The sequence below is a fragment of the Convolutriloba macropyga genome, chromosome 1 (assembly GCF_964194025.1).
Source record: "Convolutriloba macropyga chromosome 1, txConMacr16.3, whole genome shotgun sequence".
In the NCBI taxonomy this organism is placed as follows: domain Eukaryota; kingdom Metazoa; phylum Xenacoelomorpha; order Acoela; family Convolutidae; genus Convolutriloba; species Convolutriloba macropyga.
In genome coordinates, this window is record NC_134468.1 from 77,600,846 (window position 1) to 77,616,229 (window position 15,384).

The 15,384-nt window shown below is 35.2% G+C and overlaps 1 protein-coding gene across 2 annotated transcripts in view; it reads left to right on the forward strand.

Annotated features, from left to right (window-relative positions):
* LOC142342925 (uncharacterized) overlaps positions 1-15,384 on the forward strand; it is a 243,881-nt gene that overhangs the window by 59,626 nt on the left and 168,871 nt on the right. For both annotated transcript variants that reach the window (XM_075394607.1, XM_075394614.1), the window contains 6 exons: positions 221-378; positions 1,885-2,146; positions 2,879-3,506; positions 9,093-9,313; positions 9,808-10,113; positions 11,319-12,548. In XM_075394607.1, coding sequence (XP_075250722.1) covers positions 221-378; positions 1,885-2,146; positions 2,879-3,506; positions 9,093-9,313; positions 9,808-10,113; positions 11,319-12,548 — 2,805 coding nt within the window. The remainder of the gene's footprint in view (positions 1-220; positions 379-1,884; positions 2,147-2,878; positions 3,507-9,092; positions 9,314-9,807; positions 10,114-11,318; positions 12,549-15,384) is intronic.

The following is a 15,384-nucleotide window of genomic DNA, read 5'->3' on the forward strand; positions in this document are numbered from 1 at the left end:
GTGCATAGGCGCGTTTTAGCATTTGTTTTATTAGGTGTTTTCAAGAATTGAGAAGTTTACTCATTCGATCTGATAACAAAATGATAAAAAATCCAATTAGAATAATTAACATGCGTTGAAGTTGTTCAAAACTATTGTTCTGGTCAGTATGTTCTGGTTAGTATTTTTTAAAGTATTTGGTCGATATTTGTCATCTGTTTTTTTTTGAAAACTTTTTAAGGTGAATGAGCCCAAAAGAGAACTGGGCGATCTGGGTGGGTTCCAGTATGCACTAGTGGCTCTGAAGGACATCCTTACTACAGAAGCATGTGAACAACAGAGTTTGATGAACTTGCTGGCCAACACAACATTACCTCTCGAGTCAAATGCATACACATTGTAAGTCCTCATTTTCCTCAACCTCGTGATGGATGATATCGACGTTGAATCTAAATCGAACTTGATATGGGGATCTAGGAGAAAAACTTCCCGGAAAATATCCCCAGTTTAAAGTTTGTTATGGAATGAAATCTGAAAAATTAAAGTGGCTATCGATAAAGCCGCTGCAGATAACTCGCTCATTTTTTATTAGCTGTTTTTTTAAAAAATTTTAGATAATCTTTTTGGTTTTGAGCTGATATTCATTGACCAAAATCAGAAGTTGCATTGACTGGTGGTATATGGCAATTCTGTATGGCTGAGCCTTTTTTCAACGATTTGGGCTGCCATGTTTATCTGTTGTGAACTACTCTCAATTTATATTACTATAAATTTTTTTATACAGAAACGATATCTAAACTATAAGCTGCCCCAGTCGAAAAATAATGGATAATTTATAAATATTTATAAATTTTTTGAAAATAATGGATAATTTATAAAGATTTATAAATTGGTAGATTATAATGTTAAATTTATAAAAATTTATAAATTTTTCATCGAACGATTTTCAGTGTTTTCTACGAGTTTTCTTTAACTCACGCAAAGGCCTTTTGCATTTCACTTGTATCTGAAGCCATTCGAAAAATTTTAAATATTTTTGAAAATAATGGATAATTTATAAAGATTTATAAATTGGTAGATGATAATACAAAATTTACAAACTGTTAATAATTTATAAAGAATTGTAAAAACAATGCATTATTTTCACAAATGTTTATAAATAATGTGCAATTTTTTTAAATAAAACTTGTATTAGTTTTTGACTAGGGTGGGTCTATAGAGAAGATTACTCAGTCAAACATCTGTCAACTTTGAGTCGAGAAATTTGAGAAGAAACTTTTTTAACATATAGCCAATGAGCGGGGCGATTTAAAAACAAATTTCACAAGATTCAATTGCGATTGGCATGAGTAATGTTTTGCAACAGGCTGATGATATCAAAAATGCATTTGTGCTGTTTGCTTTTTCAAGTTGCGTGGCAATTGATATGGTTTGAATTCTTCATGAAGAACATCTAACACAACATCTCCACAAAATTGAATTATTGAATCAGACTAAAATTTTGAGAAGAAGCGTAGTAAGACCATTATTAGGGCAAGTATGACAGAAGTTTGCGCTTTACAAGTGAAAGTCTCACTTGTTGCATAATTATTTTTGTTTATCTAGTTTCTTTTGAATGATGTGAAAATGCAAAATATTTTGTTGAATATGACCATTTGCAATTGATATTTACAGCTTTATATTGGTATCTTTTATTTGTAAAGAGGCTTCTTAAAAGGCAATGCAAACCATTATCAGCGCAAAAATTAGTTTTTAGCAGACATGCTAATGAAATCAAAATTTCGTTCACGCTGGGAGGTGTTAGGAAGTAGGAAAATTCGGGCGCGGAAAACAGAAATCATCCTTCAATTTAAGTTATATCGGAGAATATTTAAGCCTCCCTTACTCTCGATTTCTTCCTATTAGATCAGAGACGATGTTAACAACTCAGAAGGAAACTCGGCGAGATCTCCTTCGTCGTCTGGAGACAACTCAAAAAGAACTTACTTCAGACGGGAAGGATTCCAAAGGGCGATCCGTGTCAATTTTGTCCCAGAAGCCACTGAGCACGAAGGGTGGCAAGGGTGCTAAAGGCCAAGCAAAAATTGATTTTATGGAGGCTGCCGAGCAAGCAGCAAATGTCAGGAGAGCGGAGAACGAGAACTCCATGCGAAACAAACTGCACACGGTTTCCTTTTTTTGTTTTCTTTTCGAAGATTTCATTCAGTTCAAGCCTGAATCTTAAGTTAAATTATATGTTGGAATCTTTCGATTAAAGCCTCCCCCAGTATTTTCAGTGAGGGGGGATTTGGCTGTACGTTATATGTTATCTGCCCGTAAATGCAAATCCTTGGGTTGGGAGGGGGGAGGGGGTGGGAAAGATGCACCGCCCTTTTTTATTTGCTTTCTACTACGTTGCTTGAATTCTCGGTATAAATTTCCGCTCAATCTTTGTATCCGTTGGCAAAATTTATTCTACATTTCCAATATGATTGAAAGCTGCAACATTTGCTTTTTCGATACCTGTTCCAAAAAAATGTGCTTTTTAAACAATTATGAGTAATCTTTACCCGGAAAATTGCCATCTTACTCCACAGAAAGGCTGCTTGGAACATTGAGGCATCACATGCAAGATTTTGATTTTCTTGGCAAAATCTTGTAAAATCTTGGCAAAATGTTTTTGAGCTATATTTTCCTGATAAATCTGATGTCTTGATATGATATCTTGGTAAAATTCCTAATTTCTTGAAACATAAGCAAATATCTTACTATCTAGATGATTTCTTACCAAGCATTCAATCAAGATGTTATCAAACATCTTGCTATCTAGAAGATCTTTCACCGAGAATCCTATCAACATCATAACTCATCCGGACGCCGGTATGTTTTGGCTTATAGGTCATCGTTTTATTTTTTGCAGGCGATGCAGGACTTCTTGCGTGCATTCTCTCAGCCCGACCCGATGTTGAAAAATCTTTACCAATCTTGTGGCGAGAAAGAAATCAACTTTTTACGGGAACCACCCAAACGAGTCTACTTTTTAGACGTCTTCTATGAATACATCAAAATATTTGCCCAAAATTTCATTCTGCTCGAAGGAACAGTCGGATCGGGCGATCCATGGACTCTGAAGTGTTTCGATGGAAATCCTCTAGAGATCAAAAAGCTGTCAGTTTGTCCTTTCTTACTAGTAACGCACAGTCCCACGGAAATCATTTGCAACTTGGTTTTCGAGAAACGACTTCAACTAACAGCTGTCGAAGTTTTGTGCGAGAAACTGCACATTGACCTTGCAGATATAATCTGCAATCGACTTACTGTGTCTTTGCCGTGGAGGTGTTTGACTTTGAACTACAACGCGGAATCGGTTATGTCCTGTGCTAACAAGTCTCTCAACATAAACCCTATGTCTGCTCCCACCCCCGACTCTGTGTCGCACATCAGCAGTCAAATGTCGTATGAGTACCCCTCTAGTCCGAGTGTCAAAAGTATATCACCGAATGCCATGCTTGAAAATATTCTAGACCGACTACTTCAATTTCTTGACCGTGAGCCATATTCATCTTAAACTTGTTAAGAAAAATAGCAAAAAGCTGCAACTTTTAATAACTGCAGCTGTTTTTTTGCTCTCAAAAATGAATGACCGTTTAGGTGTTTATTGCTTCGACCCCTCATAATGAGCGGAGGATGAACTGTAGGCTCAACTTATTGTTGCGAGCCCCACTTTAGTGGGGCGGGAGGAACTATATACTCACCTTTTTTTACCGAAAAAAAGACTAAATTTAAGGTATGCTTGGTTGGGGAAATCATGGTTTCTAAGTTCAGTCGATTCTCAGAATTGTGAGTTGTATCATTAAAAAGCACGTACATCCTAGAATATGGAATTAAAAAGATTTTTTTGATTTTCGTTTTTTACAAGGAGTTATCGAGTATTAAAGTTTTGTGAACATTCAACTGTTTTTGTTCACATTTTAAGTAATTTTTGCTAAAATTTGGCACAATTTTGGTAATATAATTTAAATAAGTTTAAATTTTTAACAGCAGAGTGTTATTGTTCCCGTTAGAGAGAAGAGCGTTGCTGAATTTTTTTTTGTGAATTTTTTTTGGCTAAAATTTTCGATTAAAATTTTCAAAATTCGAACTTTTTTTCATCAACAATTTGCACAAAATACGCTTTTTTGGTCCTCTTTGTTCAAGTTTGCCAGACGTAGTGACCTAGGAACCTTAACGTAGACTCCCTAACCTCCAAAAAAAGGCTAGTTGAATTTAGGCGCCCTATGAAAGTTTTCTGGAATTAAAATTTTGCCCGTTTTTTGCATATTTAACTCGATAATTATAGAAAATGCATCGTTGTTTTTTTTTTGATATTTGAAGAATTTCACTCAACAATTGGTCTAATTCGCAAACACTTGGAATACATGGGCGGTTTGTTGACCGCGCATTGAAATCGGGGATAGTTTCGATATTATCCTGGATTCATAGAATCAGAAACTTTCAATTTTTTTTGTTTTAGTGCTGCCTTCTTTCAAAAAAACTTTGCTTTTGTTCTTTTAATGTTAATTATTGACAAAAAATTTTATTCACGGCTGCATCAATGACAGCTCCCACTTAAGGACACATGAGGTTGAGTGTAGATAGAGTCTGTTGTCAGAGAACCATAGGGTTATTTTATGGCTTTCAGGAATGTATTTGTTTTGAAATTTTAGTGATTTTTTTGATCTTGTCAATTTCTTATATTATTTTAGTCAATTTTTGCGTATTCTCAGCAAATACAGGTCAAACTTTCGTCCCTATAGAGTAAAATCTAATTTTGTGGCGGATTGTTTTAACGGAAGGTCTTCTTGCTTTTGGTACTTCGAGTTTGCATACAAAATTTATTGATTTTTGTGCATAATTGCCCATTTTTGGCGGCTGTTTTTGTTTCTTTGGTAAATTGTCACAATAGTTAGCAGTCTAACTGAAAAAAAAGTTTTACAAATTTTTGATTGATTTTTTTTTGTGTTTATTACATATGGTTTTAAGGGCTGCGACACCATTCTCTTGCAGGATTTGGTAGTTTTTTTTTATTTTTGCCCTCTGTTTGTTGTTACTTTTTTGTCGTATGCCAAATATTTGGTGATGAAAGGTCTCAGTGGCCAACTATAGATAAATCATTAAATTTATATCGGATCTGATATCGGTAAATAGCTAATGGTTTTTTGACTTTCAAATTGAATTCCTAAAAAGTGTTATAGTATTCTTCAACTTATCCCTTTTTGTTCAGATTCGGGTTTCATTTCGTATTTTACAATGTTGTATCTTTTTCGTAACTTCGCATTATTTAGAGCTTTTTTTGATGCTTTGTTGAATCAAGCAATAAATTCTCTGTTGTTTAAATGTCTTGACTGATTTCTTCAGGGCTTAGACAATTTGTTTCAGAAGAATTTTGTTAAATTTACATACTTTTCATTTTTTGTGGTTCTTTTTGCTGTCAATTTGTAATAGTCGTTTTAAAAAAGACTTTATGATAACCAGACAAGAGAAAAATCAAGATTTTAGGTTCTCCTGGTAATATTTTTATAAATTTAATGGTTTCAACAATGTGGTTTCGTAAAGTTGTGTGTAAAAATTTTTTAGTTCAGCTTGTACTTAATGTTGTTTTGTAGTGCTATGATTTAGTCTCATTAATAACAGGCGGAATTTGTTTCCCAGTTAATTGCAAGACAAACTGTCTACTCGTTTAGTCGGAAGTTTTTGTTGTCTATGAATTTTGAAAATATTTGTTTTTTTAAAAAAAAAGACAATAGATTTTTGAGAATTGCCAATCTTATTTCCGTTAACTTGTTAACTTGTAGCTTAGCCTCTCTAATGACAGGTCACGTCATTTATCTACTGAAATACAATTTGCTTTTCATAACGGTTTTATTTTCCTCAAATGGTCTTTTTGCTTGGTACAACCAGTTTTCATAAAATATTCATGATTTTTGCATTTTTGCCCTTTTTGTAGGTTTTTGTTTTCTTTTCACAGTGTTTCAATAATGGGCGTCGTTTGATTCACCATTCTTTTCACTTTAATAAAACGCAATCAAAGATTTGCAGTGTTTTTAATGAACAGTTCAATGTTAATTGGCTGGGACAAGGTTTTCGTGCAAATTTTTTCGTACAAATTTTTTTGTGCAATTTTTTTTCTTTTTGCCTGTATTCGTCGTGCTTTTTGCAGTCGTATGACATATCTTGTATAAAGGACATATAAAGGTCTCAATCGCTCTCTGTGGAGGTATAAAAGAATCTCTCATTGATTTCATTTGATGCATAATGTTTCTAATCAGTTCGAAATTTTTTCTTTTCAAAAAAAGCAATATTTTATTAAATTTTGCCCTTTTGCTCATTTCTTGTCGACTTATTACCAAGTCGCATTGAGGATAAGTTCGAAATATCGTTCTAATATAGTACAGGTTAACCTTCTCAGTATAAGTTTTATCTGATGCCATCTTGATTTGGTTATTAATGATTTTCAAAAAAATGGACAACGAGTTTTGGTCGTAATTAATATTTGAAACTATTTGATTTTTATCGCCGTCTTTTCTGGTAGTCATGTTATGGCAGTGACAGGTCTCATAGGCCCTCTAAAGTAGATTGTTTTATTAATTTATTGGTTAGTTGAACGACATGTTGCCGTGTTAATTTTTTTTGTCTCTTCTTCGTTTGGTAGACAATTAAGTGAAACTGTAGATGAGCGGGGTCGGAACTTAATGTGCGAACGCACATTACCGAGCCTCATTGTTTGTTTTGTCGAGTCACATTTAGCCGACTGTCTTTTATTGTTGGCGGATGTGCGGGTTTTGATATGTAGGCCATTGCGCATAGAATATATTAATCAGAACCTTTTGAATTTTGTCTTTTACTAGTTGTTTGGGTTTCAAAGTTAAGTGTAATTTTTAGTCATTTTATAGTTCGTTATGGTTACCACATTTTTGAAAACATGGGAGGACTTTATGCTAGCCCAACTTTTTATTCAGACAATTTTAGATTTTTTTCTTCTACCTTGAATAAAATTCCTGATTTTCCAGATTCCATTTTTTTGGATATTTATATTTTATCAATATATTTTTTGATTTTCGCAAATAGAGTATAAACGTTTTTTCATATAATTTATTGACGGTTTATCAATCGAATACTCAAAAATTACACGCAGTAAAAGAGTGGCCTGTTTCCATCAACATATCGAACTTAAAACTTTCGTGTTTATGATTAATTTAAGGACAGATTTTTTTCGTTGACTTTTCATGTCAATTTTCAATTTATACGGTCTATTTGATGCTCAATTTGTGATAATTGGTTAACAATTTATGCTTATTTAAGCTCGAACTCCATGTTTATTTTGCTAATAGAGGTTTAAAGGTTATCGGTTTCAATATAAAGATTTTAATGTTGTAGATTAAAATCTACAACAGATTAGAATTTTTTTTCTTTTATTAATATTTTATTAATTTCTTTTATTTAAGATTAGAATTTTTTTTCTTTTATTAATAGCGGCACAGTGATAGCTGGGCTAATATTGGCCTTCTCTTGGTTTTTTTATTTAAGGGAGGCAGCAAATATTTATACAGATTTTAAATCAAAATGTAACATATCAGCCTTCAATGAAAAGACGATTTTTTTTGGTCTACCTTTACTGTTTTTTTGAGACTGCATATCTACAAAGTTATTGTGGCTATTTTCTTGCAATATGCCAGCTATGTTCTTATGTTGCAGGCCTCGGATTTGGCTGCTCTGAAACTCCGATTTAGCTGCTTTTGATATATGAAGATGACCCGCTCTTGCCTAAGTTTTTGGAAATTATAAGTCAATGGCCACTGAAAAATTGAAGTTGAATGAACTAATGATCGAATGTCCCCAATGTTTGCGTATCTAAACAATTTTTGTCCTTAAAACTATCGTGTATATGGCGTTTTCTCTGAAGATATTTCAAACGTTTTAATCCGACAGAATATGTGGTAAGTGTGACGACAGAGTTAAGGTTCACTGCACTTCTGAAAAATTTTGAAATCCCGGCTGTCATTACTTTCTGATTCTACTCTACTCTGATTCTTAAATTAAGAATGGAACATAATAGCGGTATTGAAGAAATTTTTAAGTTTGAATTGATGGCTAAGTTTGTGTTGCTCTTAAGGTGTAGCACTTTTTCAAAATGTTTTTTCTTTTGATAAAATTTGCTTGGTTGTAGGTTGCTCAATGTTATGCGTTTATGTGAGTTTATGTTGTTGATAGGACATAATTGATTGACAAACAAAGTCGCTTCGCTACCATGTCAATATGGCTATTTTTTCTTTTTTCTTTAAATTATTGCTTTTCAAATAAATAAATCAAAGTCTGAATGCAAAGTAAGAAAAATGGTTTCAAAGTAAGAAAAGATAAAGATTGACTTAGTATCAGGTAGAAAATCTATGATTAATTCGATTGTAAAGTTTTTTCGGCAAAAAATTTTCTCAATTTATTAATTGTGGTGCTATATCTGTTCTGCTTTCATATATTTTTACTGCCTTCACCCTTGCCGCAATTTCTTTTTTCATGTTTTATTTTCATTTTTTGAATTTTGCCAGTAAAAGTAATGAGAATGGACACTAGAATGCAAATATGTCTGAGTTATTTTGCTGGCTTGCGATTTTGTTTTGTAACTTTACACAAATTTGAGCATATTAAACTTGGCATGAAAAAGAAACAGACTAATTTCGGCGGCATCTACTCTAGTAGTCGTAAACTTGTGGAGCATTTAATTTTATTGTCCAAAAACAATTTTTTGTATCATAAACCACGTGATTTTTTATCGTGGAAAAAATTGATATTGAAATTGGTTGCAACATTATGTGCTAACATGGGTTATAATTAACATTCTGACAATTTCTATGTTGCTCCAACCTAAGAATCTCTTTAACTCTGTCAGGTATAGACAATTCACATTGACTTTTTGTAAAATACTCCTAATAGTTTGTTTTTCTTCTCGTGCTTGATACTGTGTGAAGAGATGCATGAGTTCGAACGAGAATGAAAAAGTTTTGTCGAGTTGAACTCTCCTCGTTTGGACGATTTCTGCAATTCTCATGTCTTGAGCTTGTTGAGCGTGTCTTATGTCATGTCGTATTTCGTCTATGCAGAACATTGCCATAATTCTGGGAAAGTGACAGGGGCTGATCTGCTTCAATTCAGTGACAGTTATGACCTGGAGGCTCTTCTGGAGGAGTTGCATATGTTGGAGTCCAATTCAGTTTTGGACATCAAAGAGATCAAGACAAACAGGGACATGTTCGCATTCTTCTGCAACCTCTACAATCTCATGTTCATTCATGGAGCTGTAATGGAAGCCAAGGCTCACAAGGTTTTTAAAACTAGATTCCTTTTAGGGGTTTCTGCCCCCCCCCCCCCCTTCGTGAACAAGATTTTTGATTTCGTAACCATGTGGGTTTTCACTTGTATTGCTCATGCAATTGATGTAATGGAACAATATTTATACACGCAACTATTTTATACATAACTCGAATTAAACCAAATTTGATTCCAGGGTAAGTTGCTGTAAATGTTCAAAAAGGATTTGTAGGTTTTTTTGACACCCAAGACAATTTTTCAAGTATTGGGGAGGATAAATCATTATGCAGTCACTATGTATGATTGCTTCATAATGGATAACAGATCAGAGTAGCCATTGCAACTAATTCATACTATTATTCGGGGCAACTAATACATACTATAATACACACTATTATACGAAAATATAAAATTTTCATCGCATGTATGTCAAACAAATCTTGAGTCATTAAAAAAATAAATATATAATTAAATGTTCTATTATGTGCATATTTTGTTTATTTTCAGACTTCCAAAGACAACATGGGGCTCTCGTGCCTCATTGGCGGAACCCCGCTTGAAAAGTTATCTTTCCAGTTACGTCTCACATACTGTGTTGGGGATCTGAAACGTCTATCTCTGTGGCAGTTGCGTAACTGTATATTACGTAACAAAAAGGAGCCAGTGGGATCTGTCCACTTTGGACCTCTGTTGTACCAAGTGTTACAGGCTATGGCCAAACTACGTCTGGGATCTTCATCTCTGATGGATTTCTCATCTTTTGATGAAACTTTTCTTCTCATTGATGGGACTTCCTACTCCCCAGTTCTGCAGGTAGGAAATGACAAAAAAAGAGGGAACTGTAGATATTAAAAAATGCATTCATAATTGCTCTCCAATGAAGTTTGAATCTATTATGTAATTGTGAAAGTTTTAAATGCAATATTTCTGCTTGGCCGTTTGCCATTTTTTCTAGAATATTCTATCGCTCGATTGAGTAATTTGACTTTTGCCGTCTAAATAGGCAAAACGAGATAAATAGGTAAAACAGGAAAGCTTTATAAAGACTCCGTTTAGCTGTCTTCGAGACTTTGTAGGCTCTAATTGTACAGTTCACCGAAGTTGCTAAGGAAGCAGAACCTCATGGGGCGAAGTGCAATTTTGATTCTTGGTTGGGTTTGAACCCCCTCCTCATTTTTCTATAATTTTTCTATAATTTTCCCCATAATTTGTGTCCTACGATCTCAAATAATGAAAGATATTGGTATAGCTGTTGTTCGAATAATTTTCGAATCTTCTGGAATGTCCATACGGATAGTCTAAGGTTAACATTAATATCCGAAGTTTCTGGAATCTGTCTTTGGGATTATGAAGCAAAAGCGAGGACTATTCCAGCAGTGAAATCAAAGGGACTCTACCAGAGTAGTGAAACTAAATTCTTGATACATTTTGCCAAGACGAGCAAGATCTTGATTTTGGTGGCAAAACTTGGAATGCCTTGGCAAGATGCTTTCTTGAGCTAAGTGTTCATGATAAATCTTGACATGAATTGATAAATTTTGGTAAAAAATAATCAATTTTTTGGAACACGTGCAAAGATTTTGCAAATTTGTCAATATCTTAAAGTTTTCTAATAAAGATATATAAAGTTTTTTGGCTGGGAACCAAGATAATTAAAATCTTTTTAAGTTGTAGTTTGGAAGCTGCCTTGAAAACCCATTTTGAATTGTACTTCTTGGTAAAAAATTTTATAAAAATTCTTTTGGTTTAACTTTAGACAGGTATCACGCAAAACACTTGAAGTATGTTTAAGCAAGTATTCAGAAAGCGTCCCACGGTGCTCTGAGATGATGCAGTTTCTGCGGGAAAATGTTAATTTGAACATGTCAGTTTGTCCGTTGTCATGGCTGTTAAAAGAATCTGAACAAAGGAAACTTGGGCCACAATCTGAAGCACTTGTTGAAAATACCTGCATATCTGTTAATGAAAAATTTGGTCATAATTATCTTCCATAATCTTGAGGTTTATTTTATGTTAAGATTGTGAAAGGAGCGTCTCTTGAGAACCAGATGGAAGAAGGAATCTCTAACTGGATGCAAAAGAGCATCCGATTGTCCAAGACTGGATTGTCTTGTCCTCAATTACTGCAAGATCACCTCTTTGACAAATACGGATCAGACTTTGTCACAATTAATACGGTAAAAGATACCAATCTTTCCTCTAATTGGCCAGTTTTACTGAAAATCCTCCCCAAATATTTGGAAAAAGAGGAAGCTGATCAGCTGCGGGAACTGTACTCAAAAGGATTCCAGAACGTTTACGTCTATTCCAACGAAGAGGAAAGCAGAAAGTTTGAGATCCAATACGAGTTCGACGTTTCATGGCCTGGTTTTGAAGACTCCTTTGGGTCGAACAGAGTTACGGTGCCAGGGTTCGTTGATGCTTCGTATCTTTGCGAGAAGTCAGATAGAATTGGTTGTCAGACATACCCTCCCCAGAGCGCCGAAGGACTCAAACAGTTCCTGCACAATAAGAACCCAATGCAAGCTGTTATAGTCAACTTGTTACATCAAGTTACTGAAACTTGTTACGAATCACAGGAAACGACTGATAGACGCGACCTTGAGAGGTCTATGAGTAACAGGAAATTGACGTTCAGTTTGAGTCCAGCAACGGCACCCACACTTCAAAGAAGAGATCCAATATTGGATTCTTTGAAACTCATCGAAGACACGGTGTCTGCTACAAAAAGAACCTCAAAAAACAACGCATTGTCAATTTGGGCAAAATCGATTTTGCAGCCTTTAAAGGATTTTTATCAATTCTCTGCTGGTATGGATAGACTTGACAATTTTCTCTCAATTCTGAGCGAACATGGAATTATCTGTGGTTCAAAATGTCCCAAAGTTGTCAAAAAGTGCTTCATGCTCGTGGATCAAATTTTGAAAAGCGACGTATCAAGATACGACATAAGTCGCAAACTCGAACTGATAACAAGTATCATTTCATGGGATCCCGTGAATAAAACAAGATTTCAGCCCATATTGGATATGTTGACATGCGTTCAGTCTCTTGCTCAGCCGGAAAAGGTTTACAGTATTAGAGATCAGACATTGAGAGCTTTGTTTGTATCTGATAGTGTGGAGGAGTTTACGGTGAACGAAGCTGTTGAGATTCTGAATTGTGTTAATCGAGATCCAGATATCGAAAACCAGAGTCTACGTCAGAAGGTGTCCTTCCAGCTGAAAGAAGTGATGCTGTTTCAAGAGGTTAGCTAATAATTTTATGCCAAATTTCTGTTTCTTCAACAAAATTGTTCGAATGGTTCTTTTTATATAACTGAATCAAGGATGTTCTGTTATATGAGTACCAATGTTCACATTCATGTCTCTAGAGTCATTATTTATTTGGCTGAAAGGGTTGAAAATGAAATCGTGATTAGAGAACCTGAAGTTTCTTTTACAGAAGAAACGTTACAGTGAAGAAATTCATAAGGTAGAACTTCTGGTTATGCATTCCATTTTGATAAGTTGTGTGTTGATGAGAGAGAGAAGTATTAATCAATGTTTCAATTGGCGGCAAGATTTGTTACGAATCAGTCGGTTTATATAGCATTATGTTCCCGCAATCATAGCTTAATGGTTGTGACATTCCCAACTCGAACTGTGACTTTTAAATCAAAAATCGGAAAGTATCGGAAGTCATTCTCGACTTCCTTCACCCCTCCTTTCGGGTTGGGTGTCACCTAAGAGAGCCGCGCAAAACCTAGCGTGTTTTGTTTTACCTAACCCCTTGGTGAGGACATCTGCGATCATGAGGTCAGTTTGCAAGTATTTCAATTCCAGCTCTCCCCTTTCTACAAGCTCCCTTATGAAATGAAGTTTAAGTGCAAAGTGTTTTGTTTTTCCATAGTGAGTGGACTGCTTGCTGAGCGCTATGCATGCCTGGTTGTCAACGAAAATCTCAATAGGTTTTTGCACCTCAACGCTTAAGTCCTGAAGCAGATCTCTCAAGTGAATGGCCTCCTTTGTTGCCTCTACTAAGGAATTCATTTCGGCTTCTGCCGTTGATGTAGCAACACATCTTTGAACCTTTGTTGACCAGCTGACAACGGCTGAGCTACTACTAAGTTTGAAACAATATCCTGAAGTGCTTTTCCTATGGTCTAAATTTCCTGCCCAATCAGCATCGGAGTAACACTCTAAGGTTAACTTGTCTCCCCTCCTAAAAACTAAACTCTTTGACTTAGAACCTTTGAGGTATCTCAAAACTCTTTTTCCGGCTTTCCAGTGATTTTCCCCTGGATTCTCAACAAAAGAACTTAAGAAATTTGCTGCAAAAGCAATGTCTGGTCTACTTGAGCAAGCTAAATAATATCAAGCAACCTACTAAATTTCTATAATCAAAATTTTTCATGCGCTCTTGCTCTTCACTCCCCTCCTGAGGGCAGTCTTCTTTTGTTAGTTTTATTTCTGCAAGTGGTGTCTCTACTGATTTGCAATTTTCTAGTCCAAATCTCTCTAACAGCTTTTCAATATACTGTTCTTGGTTGATTTCAATTGAATTTTCCTTTTTCACAATTTTCATTCCAAGAAACCAACAAAGATCTCTACAATCACTTATTTTAAAGTCCTTAGACAGCTCACTCTCGAACCAAGACGAGAAGTTTTTCTGAAATTCGCAACTTATTATATCATCTACCCACAAACAAACTGCGCCTTGAAGTTGTCTTTCACTTTTCTTTATGAACAAGCAATTATCATGAACCGAAGATTCAAAACCTTTGGCTACCAAAAAGTTCCGAAATGTCAGATACCAATTCCTTCCTGACTGCTTAAGACCGTAAAGACTTTTCTTCATTAAACAAATAAGAGGTTTTCATTTGTTGTCTAATTGCTCAAAACCTTCTGGTTGTTTCATGTAAATTTCTTCAGCTATAGGTGCATTAAGATATGCTGTTTTTATATCCATTTGTCTTATTTTCAACCCTTTTTGAACAAACAAGCTCACAATTAAACGAATTGTTGACAACCTAGTCGTTGGCGAGTATGTCTCATGAAAATCCTTCCCTAAGACTTGACTGTAACCTTTGGCCACGAACCTTGCTTTGAATCTACTTATCTCCCCCGTCGGACCATATTTAACTCCAAAATGCCATCTACTACCCACTACTTTTGCTCCATTATTCTCAACTAGATCCCAAACTTTATTTTCGCTCAGTGAGTTATATTCGTCCTGCATTGCCTTCCTCCAGTTTTCATTCTTGAAAGCCTCTTTTGCGTTTTTAGGTAACAAATTTTGATCAACAATTTCACTTAACAAAACTATTTCACTCATCTCTTTGTTTACCTCATGTTCTAGATTTGCCTGTTCGTTCACTCCAAAGTAATAGTTATTCTCGTCGAACCTTGCATTCCTTGTTTTCTGAACCTTAAGCTCACCGCGATCGTTTTCTATTCCTATCAGAAAAGATCTACTATCGAGTGCATGACCTAAGAAAATTCCCTTCTTCGCTTTTCTGTCTATTTTGTTTCTGAACTGTTTCTCTATGAAAGGGTAAGCAACACAACCGAATACTTTCATGAAACTAAGATTTGGTTTCTCACCATACATGGCTTCATGAGGGGTTTTCTTTATTGCCGAATGATAGCAAAAATTTTTCAAATAGAACGCCATGTTGAGCGAATAAGTCCAATACTTTTTCTCTAAAGAAGCCTGATCTCCTAAACATCTAGCAGTTCCTACAGTGACGTCCCAAAGTTTCTCAATTTTACCATTCTCTTGTGGCGTGTACGCCGCAGAATTCTCAAGCCTGATTCCTTTTAGCCGGGCAAACTTTTTAAAGTCGCTAGATATGTACTCTTTTGCACCGTCTGATACTAAAGTTAAAGGTTGGCCTACATCTGCACAAAATTGTTGAAATTTTTCTAGAGTCTCGTCCCTTGACTTCATAAAGTAAACCCTACAATATCTACTGAAGCTATCAACAAATCCTATCGCGTACTTGTGGCCATCTACAGCCTCGGGGGTAATAGGCCCTAAGATGTCTGTGTGCACAATGTCCAACACTGCTTGTGCTCTTGTTGTGCAATCTTTTGCTATTGG